Source organism: Eleginops maclovinus, chromosome 4, assembly GCF_036324505.1.
Source record: "Eleginops maclovinus isolate JMC-PN-2008 ecotype Puerto Natales chromosome 4, JC_Emac_rtc_rv5, whole genome shotgun sequence".
In the NCBI taxonomy this organism is placed as follows: domain Eukaryota; kingdom Metazoa; phylum Chordata; class Actinopteri; order Perciformes; family Eleginopidae; genus Eleginops; species Eleginops maclovinus.
Window position 1 is genome coordinate 14,394,915 of NC_086352.1, and position 23,875 is coordinate 14,418,789.

Sequence of the window (23,875 nt, forward strand, 5' to 3'; positions counted from 1 at the left end):
TGAGTTTTATAACAGCTCATTAAATATTTAAACCTGGGAGGAAAATGTCAGTATTTCATATGAGGCAATCTTTTCTCTTGTTTGCATTTGGTCTTAATACAATTTGCAACAACGACACATAAGATGGACACTCAGTGCTGTTGGCCAATTTCCGAGACCTGCTTCTTGAAAGCCTCACTTAGCCTGTAGAAAAGACAGGAAGCCATGGGACCGAGGGCTGAGAATACGCTTTTATTATCGTGTCTTTTGGCAGCTGCCGCTCATGTCCTATTGATTCCTCTCCAACGCCATGGTTGTTGTCCTGCAGTAGCTTTAGCTGAGGTCTTATGGATTGTATTATTGAATGTCCGTCACATTGTAGCACTATTCAAGTAGTAAAATGTGGGACAGTGCATTTTTACCATATTGGACATCTCTCTCTGCCAATTTGGTTTAATAAAATCAACCTATCAAATATAGTCTACAAAATACACAAGTAGCACTGTTTTGTATTTTCTGTTGGAATCAAGATTTCAGGGTCAAAGTGATTGTCTCATAAATAAAAAAAAAGATTACAAAAAGTTCTGTGAAACTTTTGCTAAATCTTTAATTGACTGATTTTGTTTCAGAGGGAGAATGGCATTTAAACCTTTTTATCCCGAGGCTGTGTATTATTTAGACTTCCTCTAATTGCAGTCTTTCTTGCGTTTTGAATTTATCTTTCATTCACTCTCTGTAATTATTAATGTTCTTCTCCTTTCCCCCCCCTTCCCCTGCCCTAGCTCTCGAAACACTGTTCCTCGGTCTGTGTGATAAACTGGATTAAATGAATAGAGAAACTGCATTAGCTTCAGAGAAAAATGAATCCTCTTAAAAATCTGATTAACCTAGATCCTCGAAATTCTGATTGGACTATTAAATATTAAGTGAGACGTGTAAATTCAATTAATCAGTTTAGCAAGATAGTTGCCGCTGTTACAAGCTGTGTGAATGTTACCTGACCTCGCTCTTTCCTGGACATCCTTTCCTTTACATGCTGTCTCTCTCTCTCTCTCTCTCTCTCTCTCTCTCTCTCTCTCTCTCTCTCTCTCTCTCTCTCTCTCTCTCTCTCTCTCTCTCTCTCTCTCTCTCTCTCTCTCTCTCTCTCTCTCTCTCTCTCTCTCTAACACACCCCCTCAATCCACACACATACACACAGACTCAGCCCCCCTACTGAGGCAGCAAGTGAAGCAAAATAACTCACTCTGCCACACAATCGCTCCTTTGCCTCGCTCTAGGCACTGACTGCTTTATTCCATGACTTTTTTTCTCTCTCCTCTGCTCCCTTCTCCTCCTCATTGGGGCTGTATTTTTTTTTTTTCATACCATCGTAACTCTAGTACAACAAGAGCCAGTGATGTTGAATTGCTTGACCTTTCTCATTGTGGGGCGGTGTTGTGCTGTGTGGTCTGTGTCGACTTGTTACATCAAGAGAGGTTTGTTATTTAGGACACCTTTGTTTGGTGGGAATTGGAGGTGTTGTGTGTGTAAAACAGGCTCTTGTACTGGCATTTGTCAGCATTTATATTTCATAAAAATGTACGGTTATGATGCGTTATGTCTATATTTTTGTTGGTCAGTAAATATGGACACTTTATAACACACAACATTGAACAGGCAAAAAGGCTTTCTTTAAGACACAATTTTACTGTACAAAATGTTTTATAGTTTTCACAAAATACATTTAGAAAGCTCCATTTTAAATAAAAATTAAATTGAAATATTTAAGAGACAGCGTGTAGACGTTTTTATCTCAGAAGCATTGCTCAGACGTAAACCCAGTGTGTGTCCATGTTTTACGTACACACTGAAATAAAAATGCAAAACTCAAAATAGCATGACAGATGATGCTAGAAAAACCCTCCCATGGTCTTCAATTATAAATAAGGACTGCGTGGTTCGACTGCAGTCTTACGAACTCGAAGCCAATGTAATCGAACAGAACGTGTTTACAAAATTTTGCAACACAAGACTAATATCTTTAAAAAAAACATTGTGTACTAGATGAAATACAAAGGCTTTGGTCTGTTTTACAATCAACAATGATTAAATCTGATATGTACTTGTAAACAACTGCCAAACACTTAAGTTTAAAACTCTGTCAAGCAATGTTTAATCATAATTATAGGAATTAAATATTTCTAGTTGCACAATTTTTTTTTGACCATAGGACACTATAATACAACTATACCTAAGAGACAAATTGTACCTGACCCTAAAGAAATGTATTTCATGATGCATGGAACATTTATAGAATATTCTCAGGGATATAAATGAAATCAACTTTTATTGGAGAAATCTTTCTGGAAGATTTCTAGGGAAGACAAGTACTTTACATTTTGACATAAACAAACTGGAGTATATCGAAGACGCAGTCTACCATTTACAGACTACAGGTTTTCTTTTACACCTGTTTTCCCACATGTAATGTTCTTCGTGGTAATCTAGAGTCAATCCAACCACCGAAGCAAGAGGTCCGAGTTGTGTCGCATGTTGTGCCGTCTTTGCACACTTTGAGCTGTTGATAGTGATCCGTGTTTAATAAGCCGGCAAACGCAGGCCCACATCAGAGGAGTCAAGACCACAGCCTCAGTGGGTGGATCGAGTTTGAGTTTTCCTCTGCTAAAAATCCACTCGTAAGAAATAAGACCAATAAATAGTTGTTTTTTTTGACACAGTAAGAGTCTTCCCTCCAGCTTTTCGTCTTAATGATATGCAACAGCGTCCAGAGACCATGCAAAGGCTGGTAGAAAGTCTCGATATAAGCAGATCAAAAGATAGTCATGGCAGAATCTCTCAGGTTCTCCTCTCTCAAACAAACGCAAGACCAACATGGTTTTCTAGCAGTCCATCTATCAGTACTTGATCTTGGTTTTTCATATTAACATACAAATGGCCATTTACTAACACACCAGAGAAAAAAGGAAACAATGACTGAAGTTGGAAATAGAAAAAAAAACAGATACGTTTTTGTTCCATAAAAATTTAACACCGGGCACTTTACAGAGGTCCATTTTTTTCGGTCTATCCATTGTTGTTCTGTCTTCCAAGTCCTCCTTTGAATGTGCCTAGAGCTACAGAACAGCACACAGTCCCACTGGAAAACAAAGCCCAGACGTCCGAAGGCTCTCCCAGAGTCTCTTTCTTTCTCTCCTCCTCCCCTCTCCTCTCCTGTCCTTTGCTGCTTCACAACCCTCTCTCCTTCTTTACTCTCCTGTGCCGTGTATGTGTGAGGAGCACTGCCGGAGGGCTATGGTGGAGTGGGTGGTTACAGGGTGAAGTAGCTCTTCTCTCTACTGTAGTCTTGACCAGTACTGAGACATGTCAGGCTCGCCGCCTGGGACCTGGACAGGGACAGACACTCCAGGAGAGATGAGTCCTGCAGAGACAAAAAGAGAAAATGTCAGTAAAACTAATACATTTAAAAGAAAGCCCCAGAAGTCTACATGCTAAATAAGATGAGTGGATGCACCATGCACAGTTAGTTGACAGCTAACACTAGTTAGCCTCATAGCACAGAGCATTGTGCTTTAAATGCTTGCAAATAGGTAGACGAGCAGTTGAGCTGCAGTGAGTCACAATGCTCTGCACATGGATGCACAGTAAAAGGCTTGCAAGCTCGATAAATTGAGGCTTTGGCAATGGCATTTAAACAGAGAGAGTAGAACAGCAAATGAATCAAATTAATTAGCAATTTAGCACAGAGGAAATGTGGTTATGCATGATTAACTCTTCATGACTATAACCGGTATATATGGCTCCCAGTAAAAGCATCCTAATGGGGTGGAACTAAACTACGGGCTGGAGTAGTGGGGTTGACATGATGGCGTACAGCGCGCAGATGAAATGAGCTTCATGCAACTGGAGAGGGAAATTGATATGGAAGGTAGAAATGTTGATCTGTTTAAAACCATGAAGTTGCTCAGATAGATGGAAAGGAAAAGAAAGTTGTTGCAACAGATCATAAATCAAAGATGGCTATGTACTGTAGTACCCCTTAAATTACAGAAAAGGTGGCAGATGTTTCAAAGATTGCACTGTTTGTTATGATTAATTCCCAAGCATGTTGGTAAACAATGAACTGTCTGCCTACCTGTTGAGGTGGTACCAGAAGTGGTCATTGATTGGCTGTTCATATGTGCCTGCATATGAGGGGGCGTGTATGTGTCGTAGCTCCGCCCATTCACAGGCGGACTGGTAGGCAGCATGCAGGAATAAGAGGAGGTCTGGCTGGGCTATAGATGGGGAAGAGAATGTGACATTAGCTTAGCCAACCAACGTTGTAGTCTTTAATTCTGGTAATTTATTTATATTTTTTGTTCTCTAAGAAAGCTATCATTTAATTGTTTTTGTTTGGCCAGGAACCACAGTATAGTCTGTTTCATTTTCTTACAATCATTTCAATCGTTATAATATATTACAGGAAAAGTCTTTAAACATCATTCACCAGTGAGCATTATGGTCTTTTACTTACTTGCATAGATAGATTGTTTGCCATGGTGAAGCTGGGCATGGGGGGCAGCGCACTGTATGTGTTTGCAAGTGCAGAGTCAGGTCTACCAAGCATTGACCCCGAGGTGAAAGACACTGTGAATGAAAATATAAATAGTTAAAACCCGCTAAAATAACACACAAATAGAGTGGGCGTCTAATTAGCGTAGCCCATTGCGTGCGCAAGGTGACGCCTTATCTGGCAGGCTGATCGCCCGGACACATACTGTACAGCACAGCGCGTGTCTCAGGTGATAGACTTGTGAGCATGAGCTCTGCCGGTGTGCCCTCGTGCCTGATTCGGTAATTGCGCAGATAGTTAGCTTAGAAGTGTTGCTCAATCATCCATCAAAAGGAAACCACCGGAGCTTCTTCATGTGAAGTAGAGCGCACAGCCACCGAGGCCTCTTTTCCCCTTTAATATTTATCCGCATAATATTTTGTAATATTTCACGTGTTGTCTGACTTGAACTCATTGACATCAAATGTATTGTTGCTTACTATATTACAGTAACGGTGACGAGTTATGTTATGTAACGTTTGTGCAGTAAAAGGTTGACATATTCTCAGAGATGGAAGATTAAGTGCAGTACTTGAGCACTTAGTTACTTTACACCACTGGATATTTTATTTTAATAGGAAATGGAAATATATTTTTTTAGCGGTGTTCTGTAGGTGTTTGTCCCGGCTGTGGAGGACCTACCCGGCGTGGTGGGCTGTGGGATAGCCTGGTAGACGCTGGTGCTGAAACTGCTGCTGATGGGGATGTGGGAGGAGGAGTTGTTGGCCTGCCGGCGCTGGTTCCGCAGTTTCTCCTCTCGCCTCCACTTTGCTCTTCTGTTTGAGAACCATACCTGCAAAGGAATGTGCTTATTAGTTTTTTCACATGCATTTCCTTTACCATAACTTTTGAAAACTTTCATATATCCGGTGCAAAAAAAAAAAGTACTATCACTCACTTGTATTCTGGCTTCGGGCAGGTCGATTTTCGCTGCTAGTCTCTCTCGCGCGAAAACATCTGGATAATGAGTCCTTTCAAATTCTGTATTGCAAAAAATCGTACAAAATAAGTAAGTAAGTATTTGTTTTATTATTATAAATATGTATGTGTTTCAAAACAATTAAGAACGTATTTGTGTTGTATGACTAATACATTTGTTATCATTACAAAAGTCAATGTGGTAGATATAAAAGTATTTTTCATTGATTGTTCGACCTTTTTCCAGTGCTTCAATCTGCTCCTGTGTGAAAGACGTGCGGTTTCTCTGTAGTTTCCTCTTGAGCTGCAGTCGCATTTGTGTCTCCTCTGAATCCTCCCCGTTCGAGCTGATGGAGTTTGTGTTTTCTCCTGCACCGTCTGGTTGTGGGCAGCCATCTGCACAAAAAATATAGAAGAAATATACATTCAATTAAGCTAATTGAATAATTAATTCTCTGCTCTCGTGTTGTATCGGCCTACAGCTAATTGTACAGACCGCGGTGCAACATCATTAATTAAAGCCCCTATCATGGCTGATTAAACTCAAAATCAGATGAATTATTGCCGTTTTTTCTTAATGTTGGCAGATTACAGACGACTGCCTGCGTGAAAAGGAACAATATGAAAAAGCCTCCGCGGTTAAACTGTTTATAAAATATTGTGGGAAAAACAGGCTGCAGAGGGAAAAGCTCCGCGTACTTATCGCTGCCCAACAATGGCGTGTGTTCTCAAAAGGTTAAGAGAAATGTGACAAGATGTGGCGAGCCTCTTTTCAGAGCCTATGAAATGTATTAAAACCCCAAACTCTCTAGCCCCCTTTTTTAGGGCAGAGCAATGCCTCAATGGTCGTTCCCATATGGGCGTTGGTATAGCCATTGAGGTGACCACCAACTTTTGAATAGAAGAAGACGCTTTTCAGAATGATACAATGCCTTCAGGAGTAAGGGAAACCATTAAACTATGGACACAGCCAGGGACGAGCAGTGAGCCATCAGCGGGTGTAATATATGGGAGGGGGGCTTTTGGAGGAGATGACAAAAGGATCCTCTCTCTCTGGAGGCGCGCAGGCTATAGTAGTTTGGCATTGTGCGTACGAGGATCCCAGTCAACAGAGCTTTGAGTCCAGTGTGTTAACCCTTATCCACTACCATCATTAATCACGTCCCCCGGCCAGCTACACGCCAGTCAGGATTTCTGTCTTCAATTGGAAACAAATGAGTGAGGAGAGAGCATGCAACCCCCTGAACAACCAAAATAAGGCCAATCTATTCACTGCCCCTTCAGTTTGCAGGGCGAGGCTTATCGACTAATGTCTGTCTTGTTGTTGGACATCATTATCACACCGAGAAGTTAATGCGAAAGTAAGCAGGGGTGCGTTGATAAGAGGGTGGTTTATGTAATATCTCACGGAAGTTTTTTCTGGAGCGATGGGTTGAACTCATGAAGGGAAATGTATCTTTTGGCATGCAGATTTAGATTTGCATAGTTTTAGTAAGTAGTACCTTGCTCAAGGACACGAGGTTGTTGTAAGGTTGTGGACAGGTGCATGTCGTCATATAAAGGCATGCACATGTGAGTTACATTCATAGCCACATTTGTGTGAAAACTTTATTTTGTCGTGTGTGAAAGATGTAGCAGTTAGAACTGTTTTATATAATTATTTTTAAAACCGTTTCTATTCGCACAGGCAACTTGACTGCTGTACATCTGAAAACACATTTGTTTGTTTAAAAGTTCTGGAGGAAAATCTGGTGCTACACGTTTCTTGACAATTTCCCTCGCTGCGGAAAATAGACAAAAAGTATTCTTCTATAGGCCAACAGTTTGTAACCATGCTATTTGTTTCTTCACTCAGGATAATCCATAAAAAGGAGTGAATGTGCAGCTATTATCCGTCTGCCAGACCCACTGACGCTAGGATGGGATTTGTTTTCTTTATAAAAGCGCTGGGAAATAAACTCATTCTTTAGTATCACGATGTCTCAGCCACTGAGGCGGAAAAGCAGCAAAAAAGAGATACCGAACCAATTGCGGCACCTTTCAGCTGCTGAGACCGGATCAAAACACTCTTGAGAAACCGCTTAGAACTGAAAGAGAAAGTGAGAGACTAAATCCTATAGACGGGATTTAGAGCCATATAGCCAGCGAATGAGAATGAGATAAAAGACGAAATCGGTGAGGAGTTTTTAGTCGTTCCTTTTGGATAGAGTTGTCTTCTTTTGGGGCCCTGTCACTCTCCATGTAGCTATTATATCTGCTTACTCGGCTGTCAGATGGAAAACATATTTTCTTTCCCCTGAGACTGCTTTACTAAAATAGTCATTGAATTCAAAACACATTTAAAGCTAATTATTATTATTATTATTATTAGTTAAAATATTAATTACAAACCACAATCTTTATTAAGAATCTATAATAATTAATCAATCTTACAGGCGTTTGGAAACAGTTATCAAGTTAAAAAAAGAACGTCACTATTTAAAAATAAATATAACAAAAGCAATAATATTTGATTAAAAAAACAAAATGTTTGAATTCCGAACTAAAGTTAATAATTTAGCTGTATTTCTGGTCGTTTCCGCTTTATTGCGTTTTGATAACAGCCCCACGTGTCCAAATGGTCATCAAACAAATGCAAATTATTATTTGATACGAGTGAATTCCAGCACTTCCATTTCCCTTTTATGATGCAAATTAATCAATGTTTCATAGAAATACTTGTTTAATGCATGGATATTTAGTTCGCAAAGTAAGCGTATAAGGTGATGTTTCCATTAAAAAAAATGTGCTCAGTGCTTGGCCTGCAGAAGGCCGACAGGAAACCCTATGAAGTGGAACATTTCCACAGCAGCCTTACCATCTCCACACTCCTGCATGTTGCCATAATGAGAGACAAAGCCCTCTCTAATGAGCAATTACACGTAGTGCGGGCCGTTCCCATAACCAATCATTGCGTGTGAAGGAAAACATTCCTTTGTACTAATATCCCCGCACACAGCTCCCCGGCTCTGCCTCCCCATCAGGAGGGGAGGAAAATGCAGGCTGTTGGGTGGACACCTCTGCTGAAAGGACAAGTCGCTGTCACGCACATCCATGTCTGGGACAGTGGAGGCATTCAGACTGCATGCATGGCCTATGGCTTCCTCTAATCGACTAGTCTTAATTGGGGGTCTTGTTCAGGGCATCAAAGCATGCCAATACAATACCTTACTCTAAACAGAGACTTGTACCGGAACTACTGGAATAGAAAGCAATAAAACTATTCATATTCAAACATGGCAATTTATGGTGACCTCTGTGGAATTCACATGTATCCGAAAGCAGCCACATTCACAATAAGACTGGTCAAATATTTATTCGTGTCTGACAATATCTGGAATCTCTATTTTTTTTAAGAACCGTGCAATCGTCAAGGTGTCTTTATTGCCACCGTGTGATAATGAGGCTCACCTTGGTTGGGCTGCCCTGGCACTGATGTTCCGGGGTACCAGCCGGGCCGGGTCCCCCAAGTTCCTGTCTGACCGTTGAGCATTCTCAGCTTGTCATACATGCCATCTGCGCCCATCTGTTGCTTTTCACTAGCCAGGTTGCGGAGGACTCTGTTTATCGATGACACCTGAATGACAAATTACATATGATAAAAGATTAGATGGAGCACCGTATCAGTGTAGACATATATGTGGAGCAGCAGTTTCATAGCACACATATAGGCTTAATAATCTAAATAAATGTACACAGGAAGGTGTTCCAACGCGCACACATGGACAGTGAGCTGATTCTAATTGACTGTATGTGTGGGTGATCACAACTGCGCGCCGCAATGTGAAACGCATTGTATTTAATAAGACTGAATGGTTCGTTGCCCATCTCCTTTTCCTCCACTGCATGAGAAAAAAAGTCATTTCATGTGGCAAATTAAATCATGCACATAACTTACAGTCAGCACACTTACACTGGGTATGTTGTCGTTGGTGCAGATCCCCTCCGACAGAAGTCTGTCACGGATCTCCCACGCAAAGATAGACGGACACTCCCGCTTGTACTGAGCGATTTTCGCGACCACCTCTGGAGTGGCGACCCTGGGCTTGCTGCCGCCTATTGCTCTCGGTCTTATGGAGCCAGTTTCATAATACCGGCCCAGTATTTTGCTCACACAGCCGTTGGATACCTGTATAGAAAACAAAAGACACAATTCACATACATTATTTACGACTATTAATGGAATTTCTGAGATGGCGTCAAAAAATTATCACCTTTTCACTGTCCAGCACTTGGACTTCATCATGGGTCTATAAAAACAAAAAATATGCCTTGAATGGTATATTAGGCATTTCCCATAATATATTTATTCTATATAGAAGCTTAAAGTTTACTGTACTTTTTACTGGTCTTATTTGGTTTCCAATTAAAGGAATTATGTTAACTAATAAATGATCATTTACCGGCTGAAAAAATCAGAAGGGCAAATTCAGGCTGCTTTACTGCAGCTTAAATGTTGCATTTTAAAGATGGACTTCATAAAAGAAAAGATATATAGTCTTTCATGCTTTGCTTAACGATTTAATTTATTGCATCCATACCAAACAAAATCTGCATAACCGTGTTTTTGTGCAAAAGGTGTGTTAGTGTCACCTGCAGTATCCTGGAGATGTCGCAGGGTCGAGCACCACTGTGAGCAAGTTCAACTATTTTCTGCCTGGTGGAATCCGGCAGCGGTCTACCATTAACAAACACACCACCAAGCTGGTTTACGCCACTGTGACCTACATGGAAAGAAAAGCATCTCAGTCATCACATCGCTTTATAACTCCAATTAAAATATGTGATAAAGCAAATGAGTTTCATTTAATGGAGAAGAGAATGATAGAAGCGCTCAGGATAACCGAGTGAAATATGAAAGATGAAGACAGTAAACAGAGGCACAGAAGGCTAATTGCAGTTCAATTTAAAATATTCAATTTAAAATGGTAGAAAACAGGGTGTAAAATCGAAGTGCACTAATATAACTATAGTTTTACGAAACTGTCACACCACTGGTACTTTGCTCTCTGCAGAAAACATTGCGCAGTTATTTAATAAGACATGCAGAACATTGATCCAACGACAATAGCCGTACTTTAATTAAACTAAAACAGTTAAAAACGTATTTTTCTTATTATAAATTAAGGCATCAGTCGATCTTTAGCCCATAAGAAACTCATCCAACCTTTTATCAAACCGACAAACTTCTTTATTAACAGTCGCATATTTATCCATGACCACCCACTTAAAGCTACGCATCAGCAACATCTGCAACTCACTCATAAACTAACTCCAAAATGCCAACCAGCAGCACCGACGATCACATAATATTCTTAACCTGCAATAATATGTTAAACTAGCTTATATTTAAAAGCATCGCTATTCCGAAAGAGACTTTAAATCTTCAAGTTCTTTCAACGATAGTCCTCCAAAACAAAACAATAATTACGCATCAATTCAGCGGAAACCACATACAATACCAGCAGTAAAACAGTATTTTTATGATTGGATATTGCCTATAAAAGATTGCTTTTTAGAGATTATTCGTAATGTGTTCTATGGTATTCCTCTAAAGCATAGAATAAAGCAGCAAACCTGAAGCCAAAAGGGAGAGCTGACTCCCCGGAGTGCCTGAGCTGCTCTCTGTTTCTCAGCTCCCTTCCCCTGCGCTGCCGCCCGGTACATTGACTCCGGGAGCAGAGGCTCCTTAGCAATAAATAAGCTCCAAATATAGAAGAGGGGGAAAATATGATGAGCCTGCCTGACATTTGTCTTTAAAATAAAGCTAGCTGCACGTCAAGTTTGAGCTTAATTTCTGGAAATAGGCGGAAGTCGCCTCGGATCATGCATGGGAGGCTAATTGAAAAGATCAGTTGGAGCACTTGTGGCAGGCATGTCACTTTATGACACCGCTCTGCTTTTGAAAATCGCATCGTCACGACAAATAGTAGCATGATAAAACGACCCTTTCTGTCTGCATTTGGATATCACTCAGACAAAATTGGACGCTACTCGTTTACCCTCCGAGGGAGACTTTGTTTTAAGGTGGCCAGGGGCTACGCGCGGTCACAGAAACGAGGGCGCGCCTGGATTCTTAACATATTAAAAGTGACAAGCAGTTTTTTTCCCCCCTTGTTTGTATTTGACAACAAATGCTCACAGCCACTGCAGTCCTGTTGTGTGCAATCGGTAGGCGTCTTTAATCTGAAATATGTCACAGGACTCTGTTTTAAACTGCTATTTAATTTTAGATAAATGATCAACATGCTTGGGAAAAACCTGTTTAACTGAGTAACATATGCCTTTTGGCCGCTATGTGTAATAATCTTCCAGCGTGGATCTGATTGATAGTAAATCCATTATCATCCCTCCAGCTCTTTGGTAATTCCAGGATTAAGTGGAATTAATAGACTTCTTACGCTGGAATTGGCCTAGCCGCATTAAGCAGTGCTGCTCTGCGGGTTCTCCAGTCACCTCTGATTTGTAGCTATCATATAAATCCTCCGGATCGATAAAACCGTCGGATAAGGACATCACATAAAAATCAAACTCTCCTAAGGTTAAGTCTTAATCATGGCACAATTCCCTCAAGTGCCCAGAGTCGATCTCGCCCGCTGGCGCTGATTATGCGCCTTGTATTCTATTACAAGTCGACTAATAGGAAAACATATGGTGTCAATTTGGACGCTCCCCACCATATACACCCAGGAGTTATTAGCACAAAAGCCACCGAGGCTGTCGCGACCTTTAGACAACCCAAAGGGCCGGGCCCAATGATATCGGCTATTTGCACCAGACATCACACGCCAAGCCAGGGGAGCATCCCATTATCATCAATCCGCTGCAAAGCAGAAGCAATGGGTATTGTATACAGCTTTGATAAGGCCTCATCATCTCTATAATGGAACACGGGCAAGCAAATTAAAAAAATCACAGGGAATAAACTATAAAATAAGACTCTATCTCTTGTTCATAAAAATATGTATTTATTGTCATCACTGGTCACTGTAATTATAAGTCACACCTCCTCACATCAAACAATCCAACTGTCATCAAACATATTTTTTTGTATCACTAAATCGCACAGATAACAGCACAGACACGTCATAAAGGTATATGGAGAATAATAAAATAAAATCAACCCACACACCTTCATCACAGATGTCATACACCTCTTGTCCAGCAGCAAGAGAGAAAATGTTTCATGTTTATCCTTTTTTGTTTCAACACACACCAGTAATAAGACAAATATGTGGGCCACTTTAAACACAGAGGCCTATAAGCAACTTCATGTACCATTTTTTTTTTTTTTTTTTTTTGATTGGCACCCACGACAATATAGTTGTTAATATTTATCTTCTGCTGTGAGTTCAGCCTGCACCTAACAGTGAGGCCTGCGGTTATAATATGAGTATTTTTTTTCTAGTTCATGCTGTCTGTCCGTGAAGAATATGGACTAATCTACATAAGACATTATTGCTATTCCTCATGTTTCATGCAGGGCTCTTCTCTACGCAGCTAATCTTGTATGCAGCCTGGCAGCCAGCTCTAACGCTAATGCAGACGGCTGTGCAATTATTTAATACCAACTCAAGCAGAAACAAAAATTTCCCTCTCAACCCAACCCCCTCTATTCTCCCTCCCTCTCTATGGAGCAGGACGACGTGTGATTAACTTGTTCAATAATAACTTCTCTACCTATCATTGCAAAAAATAAATTAACAGCAATGAAACGGCCATAAAATAACTGAGAATATTTTGCCCCTGCACCTCAAAGTCATGCAAATTTATGCCTGCACATACATTTCCTTTCCTTTAAAGTGCTCTAAAAGTTATTTCGCTATAACAACCTGTGCATAATGTCAGTGGGTGTTGCTTCAATGCAACCGCATATAATATTGCGGTTGTAATCAAAAGTTATACAAATAGAACAACATAAGAAAACAACTTACTGTTCTGCATCATTGAGGCTACGCCAGACTCCCACGTGGCTTGGTTGTGGTATTCTAAGCGTCACAAGGGGAAAACACATATGGTTAGTATCCTGTACACATTTTATTTTTTCACATTTCAATTATTTGAAACTTTTTTTGTAATTTATTTTGTATTATTTAAGTTTCTCATCTTATCTTGCTATTATAATGTTTGGGGTTCTTTGTGCTTAAAACATTATAGATGCATAATGAATTTTCACATCCTCAGTGTATGTGTATTTTAATTAAACTTGCCTGGAAACAGAGTTGACTGTCCACTTTATAACAATTTAGTCAATCATCTGCCGTTTTCACTACTTAATGTCTCCCTATAGGACAAAGCAAAACAACACATTAGCACAGCCACAGCTATACTGATGCACTTACTTTATCTTCATTTGTGCCCTACATTAATAATTAACCTAAATGTATCTGACAAGCAAATAAATTAAAATTGACGCGTGACAAGATTTTTTTAACATCTCTGTTGGGCCTGTTTCAAACAGCACTTGTTAAAATAAATTCAGACCAACAGCTCAGCCGTGATATTGGGCCTATAACTCTTTTACATCACTATTTCTTTTCAAGGCTTATAAAGGAATCAGCCCTCATCGTCTCAGCAAGAGGCTTCTATTATTATTCTTTACTTGATATCCCTCCTCTTGTGGAGTCTATCGTGGAAACTGTACAGTGACACACGTTGTCTACCTCGCCTCACTGCTCTGCAAAAGTCCAAACCAGGAGGGGGTACAAAGCTGCTGTATAAAGCCTGCTGGACTCCCAACAATGCACCCCCCTTTTCTGCCTCCGTATACCTCAGACCCCGGGCGAAAACTCGGCCTCCGCGACTAGAAACACACAGCTTCCCCACTAAACACACCAACAAGTTCAGATTAATACAAAGAGCCGGAGGCATGCATCCACCCCCTCCGGGACCATTCACACACACACTCTCCCACACACACCCACAGATACACGACCGTGACCCCGGTGCAGCTATAGTGTGTGAATGTGGGTTTTGTTGTCCCTGCTTTTATAGGAAAAGATTTTAAAAAGTAATTTCTTGTTACAAATATTTGGTGGTTATTTGGTGCTGCTGGTGCAGGTTGTAAAGCGGGTTTAAAGACACAACAGCACAGTAGGGCGCTCAATTGGAAAAGACAAATGCATTAAAGAAGCTATTGACTGGGAGACAGATAAAAAGGGGGCCAGGGAGGGAGAAGTCTGAAGTTTTCGTTTTCTCCCTCCATGCACAGTTGTGTTGTGTGCAGAGCAAAATGGCCTGATAGCGACGTCTATAACAGCCTGTGTTTAGTTCATGGCTAGTTGGTAGGATGCACGCAGAGGCCGCATTGCATTTAGATTGTAGCTTTCTTTCATGTTTAACAAATAGGCTGAATTAATTAAATTCAGATTCCATCACTGGACCACATAGCCTGAGTTAGCCTGTTTAGCATATCATAAAATTACCAACACGATCATTAATTCAGATATTAATGTTATGTTTTGCCTTATGTCATGATGTCTAAATTAAGGTGGAATATTTTATTTTTATTTTAAAAGCCTATTTAAGTTTGACCAGCCTGAAACGACCTGCAGTCAGTAGCTTTTAGCCTTTTAGGGTCCAAGTGGTTAATCATTTATTTAAGGTCGAAAGCTCAAACGTTGTTGTTCCCGAGGTTAACTACAATCTAATCTGCATTTCTTTTCCTTTGGTAATCCTTAACAACAATGTCTTAATTCAACATGCTTATTCTGGCCGCTCACAACATTCATATGCAGAAATAATGCATGTAGGCCTGGACTACAATGGCCCGGGTGCAAGTTGCAGAATAACAAAGAATAATATATATTTGTAATGCCTTTATAAAGGCTAATACGTGACTTCTAAAATATGTTACATATGACAGAATGCATTCAGTTTTAGTCAAAGCCTGCATGTTGCCAACAGGTTTAATATCAAATCAAAGCATTAATAATTTTAGTGTAGCCTATTTAAACAATTGTATTAAGCCATGGGACTGGTGGGTTTCTGCCATCATTCTTTTTTAAATGATGTTATAATTTTAGGTTGAATTATTTTCAGAATAACAACATAAAACATTTTAATGGCAGAAAACTACTACATCTGTTTATTTCAAATAATTTGTTTGTTTTGACAAAATAGTTGAAAGCATTAGCAATTTGAGTCATTTGTTACGTTTATAAAAATCGTTGAATAAATCATCTGAGTTATTATTTAAAATCATATACTGATTGGCCTCTCAAGATAGAAGGATACTATTTTAAAATACTACACAGCCTATGTGCTGAAATGTAAAAGTAGTTTAACTAGCTGTCATAAGGGGAAACGGGTTTTAAAAAACGGTGAAAGTTGTGTTTTCTCTGACACACAAACACTCAAAAACCGGCCTCCTCCCCAAGTGCTCCATGGGCTTTTTTTTGTAGAAGGCGCTTGGGTGACTCGCCTGCATGAATCAATCTGACACCTTTCCTCAACGGGTCATTGCGCCCCATTCTCCACGATGATCACTGTCCTGGCCCAACGTGACTTTTTACTCTTTGGTGTCATAAATAAACGGTAAGCTATCCGTAGGCCTAAACACACCAACAAAATCGAGCAGATAAAACAGACAGAGGCGCTAAAGGCTGTTCGCACTTTTGAGTGAGTCCGGTCAGAAGACCGGCTGCACAGTCCAAACGATAAAACACCCAAAACCTCACCAATGCACTCAACCTACAGCCGAGAATAAATGACCTATATTAATAATACAAATAATAATAATATTAACCCTAAAAATAAAATACAATAACAACAAATACAATAATAAAACGTGTTATTTATAATAATATATATTTTCAACAATAATAATTTGAAAGCACACACAAAACTTTAAGTCAGGATCTCACCTTTTTGGGGCATCCTGCTTCGTTGTTAGAGTCCTTGGTAAACTATAGGCTACAGCCTAGTTCTCCACACCACAGAAAGAGCACAAAAAAGCCGACCAGGATCAGTCTCTCTCGGGAAGTTTAGTAGAGGAAAAATTAGTTTCCAGTGGTCTTCGGTGGAGACGGAGGGGATATCCCTGCGAAGGGGACAGAGATTGACAGTGAACTCAGATGTCAGGACGCACGGAGTTTGGCGAGTATGTGCGCTGGCGTGTGAGAGAGCGAATGAGAGAGTCGGAAAGAGAGAGAGTGGGGAAGGGAAAGAGAGAGAGAGGTGGGGTGCGGAGGGGGAGGAGGGAAGGAGGGAGGGAGAGTGGTGGTGATGATGGTAGAAGGAGGTGGGGGTAAGAGAATGAACACACCTATGCTGATTGGTGATGGAACAAGTGTATTAATGTATGTGTTCCTGGTCTGCTGTGTGCGCCTCGCCTCCCTCCGCCGCTCTTCACTGGCCCATTAGCGCGACCCGACCTCTGTCATCATCCCCCATATAAACACTTCCCCCTGCACCATAGCAAAAGCGGGAAACGGGGCCGAGCCACAGTGAGAGAGAAAAAGAGAGAGAGAGAGCCTTCCCATCCCACTAATCAGCCCACGCATGCAAATACACTGCGCTCACTTGCTGAATATTGCCCTATTGCAAAGCAACTGCCTCGGAAATACCCATTGGTCAGAAGGCTCTATTCTTCCAGGCTGAATTGGTTCCGCGCTGGGAATCTAAGGCATGTTCAGCTCCAACCTGAGGCTAACTAGTGCTGCAGGGAAACGGGAAGTAGCACAGCAGCAGCAGCACACGTGAACGAAGGCATTAATAACACTGCATAACATTTACAAAGCGCTGCAGCGTGTTTTGTAACGAAACAAGGCACTGTTGTAAAGATGTGGGTAATGTCACAATAAAACATGATATTATAATATGTTGAAACGTTTAGAGACATGTTGGAAAGGGTTCAACCCTGGTTTTATGGGGGGTCTCTGCATCCATGTGTGACTTGCAGAAAGTATGATTGACATTTAACAATTTACAAATGTTTAAATAAGTTGCTCCGAAGTTGCTCACTTTGTGAAATTAAAACACTTCAACTTAAATCAGCTTAGCGCAGGAATCAACTCTATGCTTGAAAATAGCTGCCCCGAAAGTATACCTGAAAGTTCAGCTACGCTGTAGAAAGTATTTTTTAAAGCTCTGAAATGTGAGCATATTCCCCTTAAAAATATTTAAAATGTCCATGTGGTACTTCCCTCCCTCACTAAAAACAATAAATGCCCACCACGTGCTTTTGTTGATTCTTTTGGGTATCACCTTCCACTGAATAGCCTCACCCCTCCTGTCAACAAGGACACCATGCGTAAAGAGCGCAGCCTTTATGCAAGCTCCGGTGCTTTTTATGGACACATTTGCGAGGCACGGCGACGTCATTCCTGCGACCTGACAGCAAATAGCACGCGTAAATAAAGTAAAGCAAATGACTTTGTAGCCATGGCCACACGCTCCCAAACTGGGCTGGTTGAATGACTGGCTATTAACGTACACCTCAATGCACCCAAAAGCAACCCCTCTGCGCCCGTGTTTGAGCATACACCCGGAGCTTTGGGCAGCACCAGTCTCAGCTCTGAGGAGCCCCGTTGCTTGCTCCAAAAGGAGGAAACCCGAAGGGAAGAGAATGAGGGTTGTATGGATGTGGAAGCCAAACTATAGCAGAAAGGGGGGTGCATGAAAGGGCAAAGAGAGAGAGAGGGACAGGCATAAGCAGGGGGAGGGGAGAGAAATTTCTTATTTTTTTGGATGGGAGGCCATGAAATGAAGTCATAGAGGCCTACACTTGACTTTCTTTGACATGTGAAAAAGTAGGAGAAGTCAGAGCTCATCAATAAAACACTTCGGAGGTGAAAGAGGGATCCCTAACAACCATCGCATTCCTGACTATGGGTTCAATGAGTAGACAAACGACGCTGCCAGAGAGAGAGAGAGAGAGAGAGAGAGAGAGAGAGAGAGAGAGAGAGAGAGAGAGAGAGAGAGAGAGAGAGAGGAGAGAGAGAGAGAGAGAGAGAGAGAGCGGGTGAGAGGCAGAGAGGGAGAGGGAGGGAGGAAGGGGAGAGAGAGAGAGGGACTGCCCGGCTTGAATGGGGCCCTCAGTGGGCCGGCGAGATAATGAGCTGAGAGGACCGGCTCAAACTGTCACCGAGGGTCCCGCGGTGAGGAACAACACTTTGGCCAATACTCCTTCATCAAACAACCCGTAAACTAAACGAGCACATTCATCTGTTTCTCCTTGCTGCATTGTTTCTACTCACTTAGACTGGTGGCTCAGCATATAGGCCTACCGTGAATGGCCGCCGCTTATATCAGCTAAGGGGGGTTCCCAAACATTTTCACGTCAAGGACCCCCCTATTAGACATGCATTAGACCACAAACACCCCCCCACCTAGTAACTCCGATCGGAGTTTGTGCAATGGGGGACCTTGCGTAGGTTATGATTTACAGTCAATCTGAATGACGGGACACGCTGAAGGTGGAGTTAAACTTCCAAACTGAAATTATTATGATAATTAACTGTTAGTCTAGTTGTTTAATGGAGGGATATTATATCCTGGTGAGAGAATTTAAGTAGAGTTAGAGACATAGTGCTAATACTGAAAATAAACGTGGTTGATTAATTCCTCCGGTGTTTACCAAAACTTTGTATCCTCGAGTTGGCTGTCGCATCAGAGCTGTGACACGTAAACCTCAGACATGTTTTTAGTTATATATAATTATATTCTTTTTTCGGACACTTAAGGTGTGCTGAATTGTCTAACGCGAAGCTGATTAACACATAGCATATCGTCAAATTAAATGTTAAAATGTGGTCTCAACAAAAAAAAAACAATCAGTCTCCATCCCGTATTTAAAATAATTGTGGTTATAGCCTACCTTCGTAGTGCAAATGTTATTGCCACTCACTTGTCACAGACTGCAGCTGTCAAACATTCACACTACTAACTTGCCCTCGCTGAAAAGACAGATTCCCCGATGAGTGTGTCAAGTAGCTAGTTTTCTTTGGAAACAATACCTCCAGTAGGTTATTGATTTCTTTGGTTAAGCTGTAAATCCGCTCCAAGAGCTAATTCGTTGTCTCAACTCTCCGGAGATTTCAGATTTGTTTTTCTTCACATCCTTCACTTGCATGTCAAGTAAGCCTTAACTTTATCAGAAAATTAGATGCAATATATACTTCCTATGTTTCCTTGTTTTCTTCTGTAAGGTAGTCTATATTACTGTGTTAGTCTGTAAATACGGGTTAGGCTGATGTGGGGAAAGCAATTAGCCCAATTCGGATTAGCAGCAACTAATGCCACAGGCCTTGAAAAGAAAGCCTAATCTGGTCGCTATTTTACCCCCAGGGCAATTTGGTATTTGTACCCATCTAGAAACTTTTAAATGCAAAAAAAAAAAAAAAAAGAAAAGGATGAAAGAATGAGAAAACAGAAGGGGAGGGAGATGCAGTGGAAAACAGTGACATTGTTTTGCGACAGGGAGAGGGATGTAGTGCAGGGTAAACCCCCTAATTTAGTTCTTATTTGGGATTACAGATAACAGGCTGCTACACATTTATACGAAATAAATTAATCACCTATGAAACAGGTTGAATGGTACTTCCAATTAGGTTAGATTTTTTTGTGAAAGAAAAAACAGCTTTTTTCTTTTTAATTCTTGAAGGCTTGTTTGCCTTTGTGTTGATCTCCCATTGGAGGTCATAGTTCAGTCACCTTTTATAAAGCACGACATCTGGGGAGGTCTATTACAAAATGATACAAGATTGTTACAAGCTTGTATATAGTAAATAAAGGGGACTGAGCTGATTCCTTCTGATTCAAGGAGATTTTAAAGAAAAAACTAAAGGGGTTACTTATTATTTTGGGAAGATTACATCAAATATATATTTTGTAGTTTCAGGAATGCTGCTTTCATATTATAAACCCTGTGTAACTGTTATTACCTAATACTAATCTCATATCTACCTGCTGCCTAATTAAAATGGTACAGGCCTTACATTTTATTACACCTGCTTAATGCACAATTGAGCAAATAATTAAATTCAATATTATAAAATGTATCATCTTTTTTATTTTAACTATTGATAATTATTGATGATAAGAATAACAATTATGAGATGGCCTTTTTAATTTCCAATTAAATTAAACATAATTGATTTGTTGGCAGCACTTTAATGGACTATATTTTAGCCAATAATTGTATTAAAAACAATCCACTCTACAATTATTAGTATTTTGAAGTAATTCATAATAAGAGTGATTTTCAACTGATGTTTATTTTGAGTATCCAATTATCACTACAAACGTCGATCTGAATTCGGAAGTTGTATAATTGATGAGTTGACCTGTCATTCATCAAGCAGCCTCGGACTGTCAGATTTATTCTCGCTAAAGAGATTCATGAGGACATCTCTGGTTTATTGGCATACATTATTTGCACTTTAACAATGAGCAAATCCGTTTATATCAACCATAATTAAATAAACGACTTTTGCGCAGTTGTTTCATTAATCTGTTTCTTTCAAGCGTGCTTCACATGGAGCGCGTCCTGGAGTGAATCAATCTTTTAATGTCGACTTATCTTTCAGTACATTAAGAAAATATATGCCAAAATAACTCCATCGGGTAAAATAAAAAATAAAAATACTTGAAGATGTTACCAATGTTTGTTGTTGTTGTTGTTGTAAACAAGCATTTTCGCGTGTTTCTCTGTGAATAAAGATGCCAACACATGTAATGTATTAACTGAATAAGGGTTTATCCTCCTTGGTTGCAAATGTGTATTTTTTTATTTACCTAATTATTTGTGCAAATTTGTAAGAAAAAAAGGCCAGGATTCAGGATTTCTTGTGCAGCCTGCTGAAGGTGTAGCCACAGTCCACAGAAGCCCTCTTCTGGCAAAAAGCTGAAGGCTGGGATAAACACCGGGGCTAATGGTGTCACAGCGCTGCTCACGAGCGTAACAGAAAGAAACACTGGACCAAAACATACAAGAACCTGGACCGAGAGATCCAGTTTCCCAGCTCCTTTTTGGAAATAAGGTAGTATTTTTATATATTACGTTATGAATAAAAATATTAGTATTAAAAAATAAATAAAAGGGAAGGACCTCTAATTAGAGATGTAAATAAAATACATAAAATATAAAACCCCAATTTAATACAGGTATAAACACACGGCATAGCCCCTTTATATGTTTTAATATGAAAGTGCTCACGTTATTTCCCTCTATTGTTGCTTTTGTTGTTTGACTTTCTTTGCTAAATTACGCATAATAATAATTTTTTTAAAACGTGTAAATTGCAGCACAATCAATAACTGATTTAACTCATATATAGTTTTCCTCAAAAAAAATCCTCGTGGCTCGCATTTCAAATAAATATATGCAGCCAGCTCACATACTGACATAAACCGCTGATGGACAGCGTCATTTGCACGGTGTTGATTGATCGAGTAGAGCTTAATAGCTGCCCATACACTTTCAATTTACTGTACAGGTCGAGGCTTTAATTTCCACCCGGCGTAAAGCTCACAATAATAGGCGCTTTTTAACGGAGTGACGTGCGCTTAATTCCTCATTGAAGATCGCTAATTACACGCTAGCTACGTGTGTGATAGATGACAACAGAAACAAAGTCAGATCGCTATGTTCAACTTTGTGTGGCTGTACACCTCCTGTGGGCTACACTGAGCAACGTGCAAGGACTTAACCCATAATTGTACCTAATTTTGCCAATGCATCAGGCTTTTAATCAATCTGCATGCAAAGTTCCAGATTTAAATGTTCTTTACAGCCATTAAAGTTTAGGAGATCAGGAAAAGTACGCAAGTTTTTGAATGATAAAGTGTTTTCAAAGAAATGAAAAGAAATAAAGTTGAAATGTAGTCAGTCCCAACTCACCGGATGAAAGGCAGCGGCTGAGTCTGACCGGTATCCTGTGCGTATTTAGTCTCTTCTTCCCTCCCCGGATCTCTCCTCCGTGTCACAGCGACAGCAACTTATAGGTCCCGATTAAAATCTATCTACCTTTGGATCCGTCGTGAAGTTGAAATGTCAATGAGAGTGGGAAAAAAATCTGCGGCTCTTACTAGCAACTTTCCCTTCAGCATCAGCCTCAAGTTGGCAGTGATTGGCTGGAGCGATGGGTCGACGTCATACCTTGGACAGGACACAGAATGGGGAAGTGCACAAGGTAAAATTTACATGTGGAGCTCAACGGCCTGTTTACTTCCCCAATGTGTCCTGTGCAAAGCGACTGACAGCCAACACCATACTCAATAGGGGCCATTATTTACTATCTGAAAATTATCATTTTTTAAAAATGATCCTATTTCATTTAAGACTGTCCCCTATTGTGCCAGATTAAAGTAAGGTTAAGCAAGATACAAAAAAAACTCTGTTTTCTCCAGTGATTCTAGAAATAAAATTCCTACATTGAGAGAAGTTCTCTGAGCTTGACATAAAAGTGAAAATACATTAGTAAAATACGCATTTTAGTATATGCAAACAACATACAACATGGACTTGGGTGACAGATTTTTATTTTGAGTTATGCAAAAATATTGTTCATATCATTTAAATGCATGAACTTAACAATCATCACAATCAATTTTGTTAGCTGTATTTCCCCATAAACAGTTGAGGCTTACAACAAATTAACAGACAAAGGTTGACTGACTATAAGGAGAATGAGACATAAGCAGTAAAATAATTGTTGTTGTGTTTTTAAATATGAGCATGCTCAGTGTGCAACAGGTGTGGTCAGAACAGGTGAAGGCAGGTCCTAATCAATACACCTGTGTAAAATGACTCTTATTGCTCCTTATGGGCAGTGGGACGGGACTAATTGCCAAAGCTTTAGTATTATACTGCACAGCTCTGTTGCAACGATTCAAATTTGTACTCATAAACATGAGTTATGTTCCACTGTTTCAGCCTGTGCTGAAAAGGTTTTATTTCTACAGCCCTATAAAGTTGCCATAATGGGGTTTTGGCTTCCCTTTTACTAAGGCGGGCTAAAAGCCTCGAATCCTATTTCACAGCCTCTGATGTTTGTGTCAATTTGAACAAGAAGGTGAGTAAATGGGCAACCGCGCCGCCGCCTGTCTCTCAGGAAGAGACCGGGGCAGCGCAGGTACGGGCCAGTCAGGACTGGCTGTGTTTGGGCCATTATTTGGAGGGACAGCCATTAAGAGGCCTTGATACTGTGCAACGCAGCAGGGTGCTCGACATCCGCGCTGGAAACCGCACGGCTTGGTCCCTGCTTATCAGGCTGTCAATAAAACGAGATGGGATACAGCGGTCGAGCCAGGTGCTCCCTTTCCCTTCCCACACAGCCTCACTCTTCAGAAGCAGATCAGGCGTAAACGCAAATCTGTCCAGCCGGTTTTCCCTCTGCCGTCACC

At 40.5% G+C, this 23,875-nt stretch overlaps 1 protein-coding gene across 11 annotated transcripts; it reads right to left on the minus strand.

Moving 5' to 3' along the window:
- Positions 1-1,269: 1,269 nt before the first annotated feature.
- On the minus strand, positions 1,270-22,594 carry pax6b (paired box 6b). 11 transcript variants are annotated; one of them, XM_063881913.1, is made up of 15 exons: positions 22,371-22,419; positions 16,393-16,568; positions 13,738-13,811; positions 13,462-13,515; positions 12,660-12,683; positions 10,121-10,251; positions 9,742-9,777; positions 9,441-9,656; positions 8,939-9,104; positions 5,726-5,884; positions 5,469-5,551; positions 5,213-5,363; positions 4,493-4,605; positions 4,112-4,253; positions 1,270-3,397 (listed from the first exon to the last, which is right to left on the minus strand). In XM_063881913.1, the coding sequence occupies exons 4-15, from the start codon at positions 13,472-13,474 to the stop codon at positions 3,312-3,314; spliced, it is 1,320 nt and encodes a 439-aa protein (XP_063737983.1). In that variant the 5' UTR covers positions 13,475-13,515; positions 13,738-13,811; positions 16,393-16,568; positions 22,371-22,419; the 3' UTR covers positions 1,270-3,311. The 11 variants fall into 11 exon arrangements, with proteins under 11 accessions (XP_063737983.1, XP_063737979.1, XP_063737982.1 ...); XM_063881909.1 differs by lacking the exon at positions 13,738-13,811 and having other exon boundaries at positions 22,371-22,594; XM_063881912.1 differs by lacking the exon at positions 22,371-22,419 and having other exon boundaries at positions 16,393-16,634.
- Positions 22,595-23,875: the final 1,281 nt, after the last annotated feature.

Coding starts and splice junctions, on each gene's coding strand:
- pax6b (XM_063881909.1), bottom strand. Junction 12,684..13,461: donor AGCCTCAATGATGCAGAACA/GTAAGTTGTTTT, acceptor CTGCTGGACAAG/AGGTGTATGACATCTGTGAT. Junction 3,398..4,111: donor TTCTGGTACCACCTCAACAG/GTAGGCAGACAG, acceptor TTGTCTCTGCAG/GACTCATCTCTCCTGGAGTG.